Source organism: Phycomyces blakesleeanus, assembly GCF_001638985.1.
Source record: "Phycomyces blakesleeanus NRRL 1555(-) unplaced genomic scaffold PHYBLscaffold_24, whole genome shotgun sequence".
Classification (NCBI taxonomy): Eukaryota; Fungi; Mucoromycota; class Mucoromycetes; order Mucorales; family Phycomycetaceae; genus Phycomyces; species Phycomyces blakesleeanus.
In genome coordinates, this window is record NW_017265157.1 from 813,639 (window position 1) to 830,966 (window position 17,328).

The window sequence follows — 17,328 nt, forward strand, 5'->3', positions numbered from 1 at the left end:
AAGATTGGGAATTTACAGATAGAACTATTGTAACCTCTACCAGTGTAAGCAAATACTATAACAACTAAAGTCCTTTCAATTAATGTCAAACATAATAGACTGTTACTGGCATCATTCCAAGACCCGTATCAAAAATCAACGATATAACTTTAAAGCATATATACAAGATGATAACAGACAATCTTGGAATAGAATTGACCAAGAAAACCAAGAGAATTGTTAACACATGTACCAAGGTCATATGTGATCAACTGGCAGCTCTTCCATCTGTTCAGGATCTTGGAACAAACCCTGGCTGGTCATTGCTTCCTCAAGAGGATAAAAACAGGCTGTGTATCAATCATTCCATCATACTCAGAGACAATGGAATCGATTTTACCAGATGCCACAGAAACTGGGCATCAATTGCAAGGGTTAGCCAGCTCTGGAGAGGGCGTAAGAAGCGAGAATACTCTGGTAAGTTCATATCTGGTAGGTACAATAAATTGTGTAATTAATGTGAGAATATGTAATAATCTGAAGGAATTTTAGCCAGTACGATTCATGAATAAAATATTATTTCTATTATAACAACCAATAAAAACATTTTTAAATAATGATCTTCTATGAAATAAATTTTTTTTGCCCAATTAAAACTGTGAATGAATCAGAATATATATATGAGAACCAATTGAGAGAATGCTTTTGTTTAAATGACCAATACTATCAATGTGCATACTGCAATAAAGTTTATATTATCCAATTAAAAGTAGCAGTATAACGAAATTATTTTATGAGTGACAATACAAAGATTCTTTTTTTCCATCTATACCAATAAGAAAGCTCTTTTTTATTTTCTTTCTACCAATAGAACGAGAAGAATAATACATAAATTTAAATATCGGGATATGAATAAAACCTAACATCCATCAGTCAACGGAGATCTAATTATATTTCCAAAAATAGGGATGGTCTTTTTGCTGGTTTTACCAAAACTGCCACCCAAAAGACCACCTAAAATACCACCTAAAAGACCACCAAAAAGACCACTTTTTTTCCCGTAGTGTTATTGGTATAGAAGGAAAAAAAGAATCTTTGTATTGTCACTCATAAAATACTTTCGTTATACTGCTACTTTTAATTGGATAATAGAGAGGATGTCTTCGAGCCTGAATTGCAAACGTTTGCAAATTTTTATTTTACGCGGCAAATTAAATTCCAATACTTGTTTTGCAAATTTCATGGTGGAGACCATTTAGTGAGCATTTGAAGCCAAAAGTTAGGTAATCCCTGATTTTTTACTTCAAATGCTCACTAAATTTCTAGTAAAAATTGGGCTTATTTTTCCCATTTCAAAACAAAATGTATGATAGCTAGTAGCCTCTTCTTCATACTTACTTAATAAAATAGGCCTTAAAAAGTCAAGTTTATTAAGGTCTATTTCCTCTAAATTTCTTAGTATCAATGTTTTCAACTTATAATATACATAACTGTGTCTGAACTTTATTCTTATTTTTGATTGGGTTTTACAAATAATTATTTTTTAGTTATCTTGAAATTATCATAACTTGACACTCTCTCTAATATAAACTTTATTGCAGTATGCACATTGATAGTATTGGTCATTTAAACAAAAGCATTCTCTCAATTGGTTCTCATATATATATTCTGATTCATTCACAGTTTTAATTGGGCAAAAAAAATTTATTTCATAGAAGATCATTATTTAAAAATGTTTTTATTGGTTGTTATAATAGAAATAATATTTTATTCATGAATCGTACTGGCTAAAATTCCTTCAGATTATTACATATTCTCACATTAATTACACAATTTATTGTACCTACCAGATATGAACTTACCAGAGTATTCTCGCTTCTTACGCCCTCTCCAGAGCTGGCTAACCCTTGCAATTGATGCCCAGTTTCTGTGGCATCTGGTAAAATCGATTCCATTGTCTCTGAGTATGATGGAATGATTGATACACAGCCTGTTTTTATCCTCTTGAGGAAGCAATGACCAGCCAGGGTTTGTTCCAAGATCCTGAACAGATGGAAGAGCTGCCAGTTGATCACATATGACCTTGGTACATGTGTTAACAATTCTCTTGGTTTTCTTGGTCAATTCTATTCCAAGATTGTCTGTTATCATCTTGTATATATGCTTTAAAGTTATATCGTTGATTTTTGATACGGGTCTTGGAATGATGCCAGTAACAGTCTATTATGTTTGACATTAATTGAAAGGACTTTAGTTGTTATAGTATTTGCTTACACTGGTAGAGGTTACAATAGTTCTATCTGTAAATTCCCAATCTTTAAATTCATTGTAAAAACTTGTCCTTTGAAGTTGCATCACATCTTGTCTTTTTTCTAATGCTTCTTGACGGCCTAGCAATGCTTCTTGACCACTCTTTAGGGAAATAAGTGCAGCTTGTATTCCTTGAAGCAACTGAATCACTGTATTGTCTGTATTGTTCATAATTGTAAGAAAAAATCAGTTATGTGTTTGTTATAGAAAAAGAAAGAAAGAGAAAAAATTTTATCAGAAACTATTATTTGTTTCAAATCTTTAGCTTCAAATTATTTGTACAAATCTATTGATTACTTCTGAAGAAACATTGATCTAGTAACTTCACTGATGACATACATATACTTCTTTAAGATTCCAAGCATATATTCATAATGTATATAACATCATTGTCTTTATATAATTAAGTATAAAGCTATATATTCAGAAAGTAATTAATTCTATTCTTACTTATATAACAAAGTTTTTTTTTTACTACCTCAAACATGTCCAAAATTACAAAAGCCCCTCGTTACCAATGCCATACTTGCAAGTCGACCTTTAATAACAGTTGAACATATAAAAGATGTCTCAAACGATGTATGACAAATAGGGCAGAATTACTTGCCAATGGCAAAGTTTCCCAAACTGTCTCTCTTCCTGATCAAAGCCAGTTTATATCAGCAATGATTCCTAACTTGGCTTTTGGGTAAGCTTATCAAAAGCAAAAACACAAAATAATAGACAGTATATTAATTAGCTGTATACTTTGATAAACAAACAGAGAAAACATCAACACAAGCAGTAATGAGGATATAGATATCATTGACAGTACTGAAGATGATAAGCCCATGGTGAGATACATAAATACATATATCATGATAATCATACTTATTATTGTTTATCTTACTATAGTACGATGTTGGAGAAGAATGTGAGAATGACATTGACGAAATTGAAGACACTACACCCTTGCTAGGCTTTGATTTTAGCCAGCCTCTTCCTGTTCTCAGCAACAATGAGAAAAAGAATCTCGCGTTCATGCAGTTGATCCAAGAGTTCGGAATTTCTTGTCAAGCCCACAAAAAGATTGTAGAACACTTCAACCAGATTTTTAATTGTTCTATCAATATTACATACCAAGCATGCAGCCCACACCTTGAAAACAAGCTTCTTGAGCACTTCTTGGGTATCAAAGCAGACGGATACAACATTTGCATCAGAGATTGTATGCAGTTCAATAACAAGAATGATATTGCATGCGTAAAATGTGGTGAAGCAAGATACAGAAATGGCCAAACTAGCAAAAGTGATACCAGGGTTCCTGTGAGATCAATTGTACAGCTTCCTTTGGCCAGACAGCTTGCTTTGTGTTTGGCTGATGACAAGACCAGGGCTGAAATGCTCTATCATCATAACCACCAATCTAGCCAAGACGGACAGAAAGCAGATATTTTCAATGGTCATGTATACCAATCTATGAAGCATCTGTTTTCTGGTGAAAACAATATTGCGATTTCGTTGTCCATAGATGGGTTCAACTCACACAATGTATCTGGATCAGTAACTATTATTCATGCAACTGTCTTGAACTTGAGTCCAACAATCCATTATGAGAAAAACAGAATGATCCAAATAGCAATGCTTCCTGGTCGTACTGGTCCCAGAGACATCTGGTTTTTTCTTGAACCAATGCTGAGAGATCCCTGTTTGCTCCAGACAGAAGGCATAGAAGTAAAGACACTAACAATGACAATCAGAGCAAAGATGCATGTCCTCATGGCCACTGGTGATATTCTGGCTCTGGCAAAGCTGGCATGCCATGTTGACCACACAAGTAAGAATGGCTGTCATATTTGTCACATAGTGGGCCAAACTCCTAAACATGACCAGTACTTCCGCATGTTGCTTGGAACCCAGACGTGCTCACTGGAGAGTTTCAGAAACTACAATCTGGCAAGCAGTGAAGACAGAAAGGGACTCAATGGTCAGTTACTGTTAGTCGTAATGGAAACATTCTCTGACCCGTTTTTTTTTGTGTTAGACGAGATACATGGTCTGTGCCACGGAATTGATAAACAAGTATGAAGACTTGTAAGCAAAAAGTATGGAATCAAGCATCCTCTATATCTTTCTCTTGCAACTCAAAGAGAGATTGGTGCTGCAATGGTAGCTGCAAAATCTACAATACCTACATCATTGCATGGTGTCTGGAGAGATGTGACAAAGAATGCCAGTTTTTTTAGAACTGTAGATTGGGCAGACTTTTTACTCTTTGTTGTCCCCACATTGGTTGCAGAGCATGTCCTAGACTCGGTTACCCAAAAGGCATTACTTGGCCTGGTTCAAACATGCAATTTACTCATGAGCTGGGAGTTATCAGCAGAGAATCAAACCTTGATGAGAAGGTATGTTTAATGTCATATTTTATTTCATTTTTCATAGTAATTTACTTTTACTTTTTTCTTAGTCATCACTGGAAAAATAGGGTAATTTCATCTGGATCAAATGTACCAAAAATGTAGATGATTGAGCCGATATCATCACAATTTTTGTGATATATCATTTTGAGCAATGGTACGATATCATCTATGGTGCTGATGCGTATCATCATAACAACGGGTACACGAAAACCCAATGTAGAACGATTGTCAGTCCGCAAACTATGGAAACTGAATAAATATTGTAGTTACGCTTTACTCCTATCGAGTCTACCTCTTTATGTGTTATATTTTGAGGTCTATAAAGAGCTAGCGTCCCATATTATTATTTTTACCGGGTTTTTTTATTGGCTGCAGAAATGCTTTAAAAACTATCAAAGAGATGATTGTAGGTTTTTTACAATATAAAGAAATGATGATAGTTGGTTTTTTATACGTGCTCAAAGTGATGAAACTAGGTTTTTTATACACACAAAAGCAATGAAACTAGGTTTTTTTACAATGGAAAAGAGAAACAAAGCATGGGTAGATTTTTATAAACAAGCCTCTTTGGTTTGTTTATTTATTTTACTTTTATTTATTTATTTTTTGGAAAAACATTGGGTTATACATTTTTTGTTCAATTTTGTTTTATTTGATAGGAAAATCTTTTCTAGATAAAAATCCTAATTTCGCGACAGTTTTGATACTATAGCTATTATAATCGCTAATACTTCTTGCTCGCTATATATAATTTAAAGCCTTCCGGGAGTAGACATGGAATACATACTTTAATAGCGGGAATGCTATTAAAAAATGATTAATAGAAAAGAAGAATTAATAAATGATTTAAATTGAAATTTCTTCATAAATACTTACAAGGCGGAGAAGACTTGACATAAAATTGATATAAACATGTTCTTCAGAATTATCAAGACAATACCAGTAGTCTTTGAATAGAGATACATTCTAAAAATGAATAATTATTAATATTGTGCGTAGTAAAGGCGTATTTATTAAATATATTGTAGTTAACTTACCAAATATTACTGATTATACGTCTTTGTGCATAATATTAGACATAACTAATAAATCATAATAAAAATAAATATATATCTATGAGGAAGACAAAAGAATAATTTGAATTTTTTTTAAGAAAAAAACTTACCATCATGTTCGATTAAGAGATGATGAGACTCAATGGAAATGAGTAGCAATGGCTAGACAAACAATATGATGAGTAACAAAGATCTGTAAGATAATGATATCTTACCTTGATATATCAGACAGAGTATAATCAAACAAAGAGACACATATTTGGTATCGAGCTATAAAAGAAAGAAAGAAAATTGTAAGTGAAATTGTAAAAACATAAGCAAAAGAGAAACAAAGAAAATATCAATAATAAATGTTGTTAAAAGAAAAAAAAAGAAAAAAAAAAAGACTTGTCTTAAAATCCAGTTTGACCCTGACAAAATGCGGGCTGTAAAAAGTAATACTCCAAAAGAAGATGACCACCGTCATCTTGAAATACTACTTTGTGCCTCATTGAGTTAGAAAAGAAGTTGTCTAAATGTGGATCAAGCGGTTGGGAGATGTGCTTAAATATCAAATGAAAGGTAGAGAGTTAATCTGCACCGCTTATCCTCTTTACTAGTATGTGAATTTTAAATATGATATAACAAGTGTAGTGAATTGTACAATATTAGTTGAAAATTATTAATATTTATTTTATTAACAGAAAATGACAAAGCGTATTCCTACTGCTCCCCGCCGACCCAACCTACGCATGAATGCTGTTCTTAATAGCACAATTGCAGGTGTTGTTGCTCCAATTGATACACCAACTCCAGAAGTAGCAGTTGACACAGCCCCTGAAGTTCAAGTCGCTGTGACCCCAATGGATCACGTCCTTACCTTGTTGGCAGCCAACAATGTGTCGATGCAATCCTTGCAAGAAAATGCAAAAGGAGTGACTGATGCAATAACTCATTTGAAGAATGGCCTGGATTTGTCCAACAAGACAAATGAATTTTTGAAGAACTCGGTCCTTCAGCTCATGACTGAAAATGCTGAAATAAAAAAGGCAATGACCAGCCAAAATTCCGTGATGCCTTCTGCTGTACCAGCGGATTCTTCTTCTTCCATGGATGATGATCTTGACCTTGGAGCGAAACATCATCCCTTGATTTCTGTAAGTAAATTGATAATAATAACATTACTGATTAATATATCTAATACTGTTTTTATAGCAACTTATCAATAGTTACATCAAGAAACCGAACTTTGTTAGCACAGACCCGCTCAAAGTTGCTGAGAATAATAATAGATCAGCATGGTCAATGACTGGCACGTATGGCGACAAGTACAACAAGACACTTGCACTGGCTCTCTTCAAGTACCTGAGACCTCAAAGATGTTGCACAAATGTGTCAAAGAGTGTCATTATGAATATAATAAAGAATCACTACCAAAATCAAGTGCGAGTCTTCCGGACCTCAGCAGAGAAGATTATGGTTAGAAATAAAGCTGGAAGAAGACGCAACAGAAAGAAGACCGTAAGTTTTAAAATAAAGTTAATTTACTATTGATTTAATGTTTTAATACAATACTCTTTGGTAGCTTCTTGACCGTCGTATTATCACGTACCAGACATACACAGAGGCTATTCATGAGGGCATGAATCGATATGATTGCGGAAATATTCTTTCTATTGACGTGATGTCTGATGGCGAGTCGGATGGAGATAACAAAGTGCGGGCATATCGTCCCAGCTGGAGAACTGATGAGGTAATGTTAAACATCTATTTATGTTTTAAAGAAAATAATAATACTTTATTAATACTATTTATTCTTTAAACCAGCTCCAGACGTTTATTAGTACTATTGATGAACTTACTGTTATCCGTTTGAAGAAAAATTCAGAAAGCTTGAAAAAGCGCATCCCTTATGAGAAAGAAGTGAGCATTCCCGAGAATTTGGCAGTCACTTTACCAGATTGGTGCTTTTCAAAATAAATCATTTTTTTCTTGCCAACTATTTTAGAGTCTTTTTTCTACTTGTTTATGTTTACGGATTAGCATGATGTATACAGATGCATGTATAGCATGCCAAGTACAAACAAAAATTTATAGAAATAATAAAAAATAAACGTGCAGCTATATATATTAGTCTGTATTAATTAATATTTCTTTTTTATACGTGTTTTATTTTTGTATTTGAATCTAAATATATATTTTTCGTGGCAAAGGAACTACACACATCTGAACTTCGCCTTCTAGACCAAGGTGCTCGCCTACTGCGACTGGATAGCAGATTCTATGCACTGGGAGAATGCTGTTCATGCTGTCATCTTCGAACCCCACCTCATTCACCTCAACTCCTTCTCCTGCTCTGGGCTGAAGTAAAACTTCCTTGTACCATCGTACATATGCAAATACATGCTGGCTCACATGACCAGCAAACGAGTTTACAGCAGTATTGACAAAGAGGTACTGAATTTGGCCCGCGTATGGCTTGGTACTTCTACCATCACTTGTCTCAAACAAGGCTTGCATGAACGACCCACGCTGATTCTTCGTTTTGCTCTTGTAGATTTGCCCAAGAAGATTGATTGATTCAAACTTCTGTATCCGATTGTTAACAAAATTATCGGAATGACCAGCCTGACGATAATGAACAAGAGTTTGATCATCGTATGTCTCGCGATAGTATTCCAACAAATGCTCATACTCGGATTCATCCATGGAAATCTCCCCCTTTAGAGCTAAAGGAAGTGCGGAAGGGGGCAAAGGCTCGTTTCCCTTGACGATATCAAAGTTGATCTCAGGAGAATCAAGAAAAGCATTGATATCGAATTGGATTGAGGTGGCAGTGGAAGTGGAAGTGGCTATGGAATTGGCAGTGGATGCAGTGAGCTCAAGGATGATCGCCGAATGCTCAGGTCGAATTATTGGCAAAGTTTGGCGAATAAGATCTCCCTGGTATGCTTCTTCAAGATACTTCTTCATATAGGTTCCCTCAAACCCGTCTTTTCTATTTGTCGCATAGTTTTTCAAGATACCATTGCATCTTTCGAAACTAAAAAGCCAATAGCCATAAACCGGGCCAAAGTTCAGTACAGTCTCTCGCAGATGAAGATGGAGATGCATGTTTGGCGAAAGGAATGGGGCTTTATACAACTTCTCGCACTCTCTGCAGAAAGCCTCCAAAGATTGATGGGCTTCATCAAGGTGAGCCATGGATATGCTTGGCATTGAGAGGTACTGGCATGCATTGACAAACGTTGTCCAGTTACCGAGATGAGCTTCAGGTAGACGACCACGCAGGAGAACAGGAGAGTACACCAAGCACCAAGACTTCCACTCGTCGGCCTTCATGAATGGGAAGCCACGCCCGATCTTTGTCCCTAATGGCGTGTAGTCCTCTGGCAGTACAAGCTTGTCAGCATCCAACTGCATTTCGGCCAAGTGTGCATCTGTGATGAGACCTGAAGATCTCCATTTCTCCATTATCCTCTTTGCTGTTCCGAGGTACAGGTTGTGCATCGGATCGATGACAGTGCACTCCACGAGGTTAAAGTAAACCAGGTCATGCAATTCTGACCATCGGACACCATTTTCCCTCTCCAATCTCTTTCTCTGTGCATCACTGCTGGCCATTCTCCACAACTCAGCATCACGGCGGTTTTCGGCATCAGTGCGAGGCACCCACTCAGAAAACACGAACCCAGAGTAGTCCACAGCATTGGAGTCTGGAAGGCGAGGGAACTGTCGGTTGCACTTATTGCATGCACATGTGCTTGAATGAGAGGTGAACCCACAAGTCTTACGGGCAGCAGGAATGTCGCAGGCAACAAGAAGAAGGGCAGCACGGACAAGAGCACCAGATGGGCACTGTACGGTAGGCATCACCACACCGCCATACAACTGGTTGAGTTCCGCGACAAGGGGACGGAGGTAGTGATTGATCTCACTTGTCTTTGCTTCCTTGGGCCCTGGCATGAGACCAACAAGAACAACATTCTCCTTCTTGTACCGTTCCGATCTTGGCAAGTTGTTGATGCAAAGGTATATCGCACCACAGGAGTAAGTGACCCCATCGAAAGGTTGAAACCAATCGATGTTCATGGTAAGCATTATGGAGCGCTCATGATTCACAAACGGTAAACCATTGCTATCCTTCAGACTGTTCCACTTCGTACCGTCGTAAATGTCAAACATCATGCCTGGAACTTGCACTCTGATTCTCCAATGGTTGATGGTGTCTTCGAATCCAGGGCGGCAAAAAAGGATAGACAATGTTTTGATTATGGAGTTATACATGTAGATCTTTTTGGGGATAGTCAAGGCTCTTGATGTTGCAAAGAAAAGAGCGTTTCCACATTCTCTACCAGAGAGTCTCTCGAAATTACAGCACTCTGGAACAACATCGGACTCTTCGTATACTTTGTTACAATCGCCACATGCAACAAACCGCTGGACACCTCGAGTCACGTCGCTGAGACCGGTCATAGAGTTGACACCGCTTATACTGAGGGGAAGACGGAAAGACTGTCCAAAGTGTGCCAATACTTCGTTAAGAAACTTTAACAGAACAGCACCACCAGAATTGACAACATATTTGGATATGAAGAAGGCAGCAAAAGAAGCAATGAAAGCATGAGTAGGATCGACTGGCATATTGGATGAAGAAAAGTGCTCTATTTGAAAAAAAAATCAATACTTGTTGACTTTATTGATTTATATGTGCTTTTTGTACTAACCTCTAACATCATCAGATTCATCGTCAGAAATATCCAAAATGGTTGCTTCAATGACACCCTCATCTTCGCTTTCAGAATCAAACAAGGAATCAATGCCAAAAAGAGGTAAGTCTTCGGCTGTTTTGTTAGGTAAAAAAGAATCAAATTATTAGATATTATAAATGATTATAAAACTTTAATAAAAATACTATGCATACCTTCAACTTGATCTTCGGCATCAACATTGTATTCAAAGTCAATCTCCATGTCATTGTCATTCGACATTACTTCTATAACTGAGGCTATATTATATGAAAATAAATATTTAATTAAAATTGTCTCAATAATAATTTTCTTAAATTTGAACTTACAAGAAGATCCTGACTGATATTGTCTCACGATATCCTGTTGTGCATGTCTTCTGAGTGTTTGGGTAGACACCAAAACAAATCCCATGCTATTGGGAGAGCATTTAGAGCACTTGCATTCTGAATTATTGTTGTTGTTTGACATATTGTGTGCGTGTGTTTTATTTTTTAAGTCTTTAGAATTGACAAGAATAGAAAATTGTTCAGGAACACAATTTAATATATATCTTTCCAAATTATACCAGCTTCCAAAATGACATAGTTTATTCCGGTTGTTAAAATGGGCAGTTCTCTAAACAGTAATTGATTGCCTCATTCTAAAATACAATAATACACGCTTTTGTTAAAACATGTCGTCATGTACATTTTATTGGCTGTAGAGCATATACAACAAAAATATTTGTAGTAATATCACGACCATTAACCTCATCATACTTATAAATAAATATTACAACAATAAAAAGCTTTATTATCTCACTCAAAAGATATCATTTGGTTTAAGTTTCCTACAACTATTGACTCTGCGACATGGCTACAAGTCCCAAAAAGAAATCTCGCAGACATTTTTTACAAAAAAGAGTAAACTCGTTTTTTTATCCAATAAAACAGACCGAGCATTATCATCGCCGTCGAAAATAAAAAAGACAAAAGTGATGGAAATTTAAGCTACCACTCCACAAATAATAGTACCCTACGCCATAGATGAAATTACCCTATTTTTCCAGTGCATCTTGTAGAATAGAACTTATTCCTAGATAGTCTTCTTTCTACAGCAGATATTGAAATTGGCGTGTTCACAATTAACCACTACATTATTCAGTATTATCCTCAGATAATTGATCTATATGGCTTGCCAAGAGCATATAGCACACGATCCGTGGAAAGAGCCATTGGTGAGTACTCCAGGTCTATCAAGAGTAACTCCCAAGTCAGTGTCAATGCTGGAAGCATCATGATCAGACTGGCGTAATCCCAGCATGTAGCAGAACTGACAACCGTTGCAAACACAAAAACTCTACCAGCTAACCTTCTAGTTTACAGTGAATATACCAATGGGTGGCCTGTTACAGAAGGAGGTAATCCTGCCAATGCTGAGTGTGAGATTGAGTTCTGGGGACCTTTGAAGAATTTAACAATTTTTGATAGCTTTGAAGATAGATCTCATCTTTCATTGCTTCTTAAAACGTTTTATGATTTGAAGGGGGAAGAATGCAGTATGCTTGAGCCTTCCATAAAGACAAGCCGCAAGGCCTATCTTAATGGTTGTGTTATTGATGCTGCATTCAACCAAAGTTCTACAAGAGAGGCATGTCATGTTCATGTGCAGCTACAAGTGGACATGAACTCCAGAAGATCCTACTCTTACCATCCAGGATATAAGCATTTCTTCGGAAAGGTGGTTATATTCTTTTAACATGTACACAACTCAAAAAGATGGCTACTAGCTTTCATAACCATATATAGTGTGCATTTGAAAAATGGATTGCCTATTACATCTGTAGTAAAGCCAAAGACTATAGTGATTCATGCCAGTGACATTGTAGAGTTGGTTGGCTTGGTGCCATCAAATGTCAATGGTAGTCATTACATCATTTGGTCTAGCCTTAAACGTGGCCCAAAATTGGCACTTGGTGCCTTAAGTGATATATAATTTGTTTTTTTTCTTTTTGTAATAAATTTTTCTTTTTTTTAAATTGTCTTAACAAATTTTATCCAAGCAGCAGAAAGTTTAGATATTTTCTTTTTTTTATTTCTGACATCCAATATTTCTCAATTGCAATCTATATTTACCAAAAATGTAAGATTTTTAATTAGAATGGACATTTGTCTCTTCTGAGATTTAATTTTAAGCAATTCATTTGCTTTTTATCAACCATTTCAAAGAACAAAGATTTTCTTGCTTCAACTTGGATTTTTGGTGATTTTTTGATTATTATAGACCAAAAATGAAGTCACAAATTCAAAAAAGACCACCTTTTTCCCATAGTGTATGATTGAGTTGTTACTTAGACCAGCAATCTTATGAGGACAACATTTTCAGGATGGGCACTATCTTTTTTTGTTGAACTAACTTTTTGCGACTACTTGTTTGAAGTCCAATGTCTTTTCTCCAATCCTTCTGAACAAAATGATGTGTTCTGAAATTTCTAATTCATTTAAATATAAAACATTCTTTTCTATTATATACTCATCTCATAAGAACTATTAATTAATTCTATTGAAGAAAATCTCAAAGATAGCAAAGAAACTACTTTACTCATTATAGATTAGCAATTAAAAATTATGGTGTTAATAAGTACTTTCTAGAAATTATATCAATATGAATTGTATCAATAAGAATACCCATTTTTTCTATTGAGAGGAGTATTTTTTTTGCCCAAAAACCTCTTCCTGTCTCATCAGTTGAAAGTTACAGTGGTATGACACTAGTAATTTCAAAGATGTAGTAGGTTGCACTTGTAACTAGATATAGCAAACCAACTCAAGTGTACTTGAAATAAGTCATAATGGAAGGAAATGACGTTTCCAAGGTGGGGTATAACGTTTCCAGGGTGAGGCAAGGCATTTCTTGTTATGATATTAGGGGGTTTCATTATAGATGCTCTTCACAACACCAACTCCTTTCCTTTTACGTCCACCAGACCCATCTTCAAAATGTACATAAAGATTCTTGATATATATAGTAATTATGTAACATAAAATTTCCAAAATAATAAAAAAATCTTGTACTTGCTAAAGGTGAAAATACACTTTCGACAGGAAGTAAAATGGGAAATAACATCTCATATACAGCCTAATAAACAGCCATAGTTACACTGTTACTTTTCATGAGAATAATAGCTATGTTAATGTGCTATTTTATTTCTTTACTTCTATTTCATTGCCTTTTAAATGAATCTGCTTGCTATTCTGAGTCATTTGTCAATTAGAAAAATCTAAAGGTAAGCATTATACACTGCTTGTAAAAAAACTTTGGCTTCTCCTTCTCCAAGAACAAAGTCAATAAGGTAGTTGTAGTTCATTATTGTTTTGTTTTAATAAAAATATTGCAAAATAAAAAACACAAGAAATAATAAAAAAAATGCACACATTATGATGGCATTTTAGAGATCAAGTACTTCAAAAATATCTTGAGTAACATATAGCTCTAAAATTGTTTTGGGAACGTTTTGAGAATGGGTCTGGTAGGATGTAAAAGGAAAGGGGTTGGTGTGGTATTTCAGGTACAAAACAATAGAAAAATAAAATATTTGATAATAGAGACGTATAGAAATACTTTGAGACTGTATATAAGTTGTCTTTATTCATATATAAAAAGTGTCCCTTTTTATAAGAAAACACAATCTGCTCTTGTCATTACGTCTTAGTTTCTTAAGGCTTTCTTCCTTTACTATATTTGGTTATTAGAGTGTATTTACTGCTTAACTAGTGTTGGTGTTACAATTATGACATCAAGTCATAAATCGTACTTCTTTAGCTCTTAGCTATTCTTTTCTCTTTTATACTAGAGCTTTAGGACTTCCTACTAAATTAGCTCCATATCGATCTGACACAGTTTACCCGGCAGTATGATATAATTATCTTAACAATCTTTAAGATATTATCTACAGTACTAACTGTAATAATTATTGGGCTGATTACTTAATTGTTTATATATATTTTATACTGACAAGATGATAGCTACTACGCTATCCCAATATGAATATGTTCTTATATGTGATAAATCCAACATCTGAGTGTCTGGATCACCACAGCTTAAATCAAAGGAAGAAAAACTTGCTTTCCTTGAAGACCTAGATGCGGATGGGTTCAAAGAAGAAATCAGAATGTTCAAAAGCTCGTTTAATAAGCTGTATGAGATAATCAAAGACCATTCTTTATATAAGTCACCAAAAGGACATAAGCAGACTGATGTAAAGCTTCAATTAGCTTTGGTCTTGGAGAGATTAGGCTCAGACGGGAATGCTGTATCCTATAGCAGGCTTGCACAAAGATCTGGTGTTGGAGGTAAGCATCTTTTAGTAAACTGACTTCCATTAATCTATATAAACGTATAATTAATCCATTGAACTAATTATTTTAAACTTATTAGAGGGCAGTGTCTTAAACTTCACAGTTCGTTTCTTCAAGGTAATGTTATCAATGGAAAACATGTACGTTTTTTGGCCATCAGAACTTGAGAAGACAGCAACGATAATCCCAAGCAATGAGAAACCATTCGGATTTCCTGATCTTCTTGGGTTTTTGGATGGGTGTCTGTTTAACTTGCAGCATACACAGTTGTGGAAAAAGCCAGAATTCTTTGGTCATAAGCGCACAGACTGTGTAAACACTCTTGGGGTATGCGACCATCAAAAGAAGATTCATTATCTCTCTTGCAGATACTTTGGAAGCATGAACAATGCCAGGGTGTTTGAAGAATCGACCATGGGCAGCGACCCCAAAAACTTCTACTCTGGTGACCAGTATGTTTTAGCCGATGCTAGTTACATTCCCAAGACGTACGTTGTCCCTATCATAAAGAAGCCAAAAAACAAGGAATTGTGTGATGTGGACAAAGTGTTCAATTCATACATAGCAATGATGAGGATAAAAATTGAGCATGCATTTGGGATCCTCAAAGCAAGATTCTGCTCTTTGAAGCAACTTCCAATTAAGATTAGAAGTCAAAAAGACATGAACATGGTCAATTCTTGGATCAGAGTTTGTGTCATTCTTCATAACTTTTTGATCAACCAGACAGATGACATGATGACAATGACAATGAAGATTTCATGGGAGAAAAAAGAAAAAGAAGAGATCGAAAGGATCAGCAGAGAAGGTGTGACTGGCACTGTAGATGACTATCCAGCAATGTCATTGTCAGATGAGAATGCTAAGCTCAAACGTATCCATATCAAAGAAGAGATACTCATAAAAAACGGAGATGGGAATCTTCTTAAAAAAATAAAAAATAAAGAAATAAATTATCTCAAAAGTAGAAATGATATATAACAGGTATTCTATGATAGTTGCTGTCATTATTAAATTGATAGTCTTTAACTACCATACGTTTTATTGTAAACGTTGTCAGTTTGCTTTTTGCACTTTTTCATCTGACCAGTTTTGCACTTTGGCCTATTCTGCAACTGCTTTCATCATGTTTTTGAATTTTCTGTGTATAAATTCGCGTTCTCGCTTAATGTGAAGATCGTTCTTAAGAATTTCTAGCTTTTCCCTATAAAGCTATTCTATTTTTGCCTCTAGGGACACAGAAGACTCATTAAGTTGTCTCATCACCTCTTCTGCCAACTCTTTATATTCGACGTCTACTCTTCTGCGTTTTCTAGAAGAGCTTGACTTAGGAGGAGGGGAGCAGAGTACAGATATGTTATCATTTTGGCTGTCATATTCCTAATTGTTGCTGCTATGACTGTTTTCAGCTGATTCTTTGTCCGTGTTGTCATCATCGCCATTGCTTTGCTTGCTGTTCTCGTCATGTATCCATTCCATTGGCTTTGTGGTATCACAAACCGCTGGAGAACCAGTATTTCTATTGCCCATAACCTTTTCCATCTGAAAGAAAGCAAGGCAGATTTGATTCAATTCAGCTATTGTTATACAAATTACATTAAAACAAAGAGATCTAGAATTGATATTATATAGATAGTACCAACTTACACTCTAAGCCTTCTTTTTCACTGGTAGAGCCTTCATTATTAGAATTATTTTTAATACTATTCTTCCAAACACGATAGGCTTCTCCATATTGTTTTGTCAAAAGATTGTTGAGCCTCGACTTTATTTGGGCTGTAGTTTGATAAACCCCTTGCTTCTGAAAATACTGGTTGCATTTATTCAGTATTGTAACCTTTGATGACTTGAACATTCGTCCTTCCTTGTCACCACCAAGATACATATTGAGGTTTTCTCCGCCATTCATCAACATGAATTGCTGAAGTCTCTTCATAGAAATCAGACCATCTTTACCATCATCATGTTTGTACCATGTCTTATATTCGTTTTTGATAGCATGATTATCTTCAGTGAATAAAGATATTTTGCTGTTAGAGTTAGACATGATTTTTTTTCGTAATAAGGTGTGAAGCAAAATAAAGGTGCAGGTGTGAAAAAAGATGTCAATTGTATGTTTCCTAGATTATATAGCAATTTTTTTACATAATCTTTTATTAAATGACGTATAATCTTGATATATGAATTTCATTAAAATTTTGGTCAAAATTTGATTGAAATTTGATTGAAATTTGATCTTTTGCCTTTTGGTGCCCTCAACTACAAATTGACATTATTGGCTAAGATTCACACAAGAATTTGAGCGATCAACCTGGCTGAGTACCCCCAAAGAAAAAGATAGAGAGAGAAATATTTTCTTTTTTGTATTGTTAGAAATCTGTATATTATTATCTACATGAATTTATACATTTCCATAACTTTTGTTGAGATATTTTTATTTTTTACTGGGTTTGTCTAATCTTTGTTTTTTAGCAGTCACACTTTTTCCATTAGATAACACCTTCTCTACTATCTT

At 35.2% G+C, this 17,328-nt stretch overlaps 9 protein-coding genes across 9 annotated transcripts; 5 read left to right on the top strand and 4 right to left on the bottom strand.

Annotated features, from left to right (window-relative positions):
• Positions 1-98: 98 nt before the first annotated feature.
• Positions 99-551, top strand: PHYBLDRAFT_74217 (hypothetical protein; the record flags this gene model as incomplete). Its single annotated transcript, XM_018443005.1, has 2 exons — positions 99-456; positions 523-551. Coding segments are annotated over 2 exons (387 nt in total), but the record flags the coding sequence as incomplete, so codon positions are not given.
• Positions 552-898: 347 nt separating this feature from the next.
• On the bottom strand, positions 899-2,460 carry PHYBLDRAFT_150373 (hypothetical protein; the record flags this gene model as incomplete). Its single annotated transcript, XM_018432463.1, has 3 exons — positions 899-1,005; positions 1,842-2,199; positions 2,254-2,460. 3 exons carry the CDS (start codon positions 2,458-2,460, stop codon positions 899-901), a joined length of 672 nt encoding a protein of 223 aa, XP_018286820.1.
• Positions 2,461-2,870: 410 nt separating this feature from the next.
• Positions 2,871-4,793, top strand: PHYBLDRAFT_63313 (hypothetical protein; the record flags this gene model as incomplete). Its single annotated transcript, XM_018441107.1, has 6 exons — positions 2,871-2,977; positions 3,053-3,122; positions 3,184-4,105; positions 4,136-4,350; positions 4,375-4,676; positions 4,739-4,793. The coding sequence occupies 6 exons, from the start codon at positions 2,871-2,873 to the stop codon at positions 4,791-4,793; spliced, it is 1,671 nt and encodes a 556-aa protein (XP_018286821.1).
• A 546-nt stretch (positions 4,794-5,339) lies between these two features.
• On the bottom strand, positions 5,340-6,237 carry PHYBLDRAFT_173197 (hypothetical protein; the record flags this gene model as incomplete). Its single annotated transcript, XM_018436967.1, has 5 exons — positions 5,340-5,432; positions 5,479-5,494; positions 5,568-5,657; positions 5,962-6,016; positions 6,156-6,237. 5 exons carry the CDS (start codon positions 6,235-6,237, stop codon positions 5,340-5,342), a joined length of 336 nt encoding a protein of 111 aa, XP_018286822.1.
• A 195-nt stretch (positions 6,238-6,432) lies between these two features.
• On the top strand, positions 6,433-7,705 carry PHYBLDRAFT_173198 (hypothetical protein; the record flags this gene model as incomplete). Its single annotated transcript, XM_018436968.1, has 4 exons — positions 6,433-6,882; positions 6,941-7,246; positions 7,311-7,478; positions 7,553-7,705. The coding sequence occupies 4 exons, from the start codon at positions 6,433-6,435 to the stop codon at positions 7,703-7,705; spliced, it is 1,077 nt and encodes a 358-aa protein (XP_018286823.1).
• A 207-nt stretch (positions 7,706-7,912) lies between these two features.
• On the bottom strand, positions 7,913-10,944 carry PHYBLDRAFT_173199 (hypothetical protein; the record flags this gene model as incomplete). The annotated part of the gene is made up of 5 exons (XM_018436969.1): positions 7,913-9,341; positions 10,011-10,389; positions 10,453-10,569; positions 10,650-10,733; positions 10,803-10,944. 5 exons carry the CDS (start codon positions 10,942-10,944, stop codon positions 7,913-7,915), a joined length of 2,151 nt encoding a protein of 716 aa, XP_018286824.1.
• Positions 10,945-11,327: 383 nt separating this feature from the next.
• PHYBLDRAFT_63311 (hypothetical protein) lies at positions 11,328-12,450 on the top strand (the record flags this gene model as incomplete). The annotated part of the gene is given in 5 exon segments (XM_018441106.1): positions 11,328-11,378; positions 11,620-11,727; positions 11,776-12,198; positions 12,264-12,300; positions 12,320-12,450. The coding sequence occupies 5 exon segments, from the start codon at positions 11,328-11,330 to the stop codon at positions 12,448-12,450; spliced, it is 750 nt and encodes a 249-aa protein (XP_018286825.1).
• A 2,176-nt stretch (positions 12,451-14,626) lies between these two features.
• On the top strand, positions 14,627-15,794 carry PHYBLDRAFT_173201 (hypothetical protein; the record flags this gene model as incomplete). Its single annotated transcript, XM_018436970.1, has 3 exons — positions 14,627-14,807; positions 14,893-14,930; positions 15,540-15,794. The coding sequence occupies 3 exons, from the start codon at positions 14,627-14,629 to the stop codon at positions 15,792-15,794; spliced, it is 474 nt and encodes a 157-aa protein (XP_018286826.1).
• A 399-nt stretch (positions 15,795-16,193) lies between these two features.
• On the bottom strand, positions 16,194-16,860 carry PHYBLDRAFT_63309 (hypothetical protein; the record flags this gene model as incomplete). The annotated part of the gene is made up of 2 exons (XM_018441105.1): positions 16,194-16,390; positions 16,461-16,860. 2 exons carry the CDS (start codon positions 16,858-16,860, stop codon positions 16,194-16,196), a joined length of 597 nt encoding a protein of 198 aa, XP_018286827.1.
• Positions 16,861-17,328: the final 468 nt, after the last annotated feature.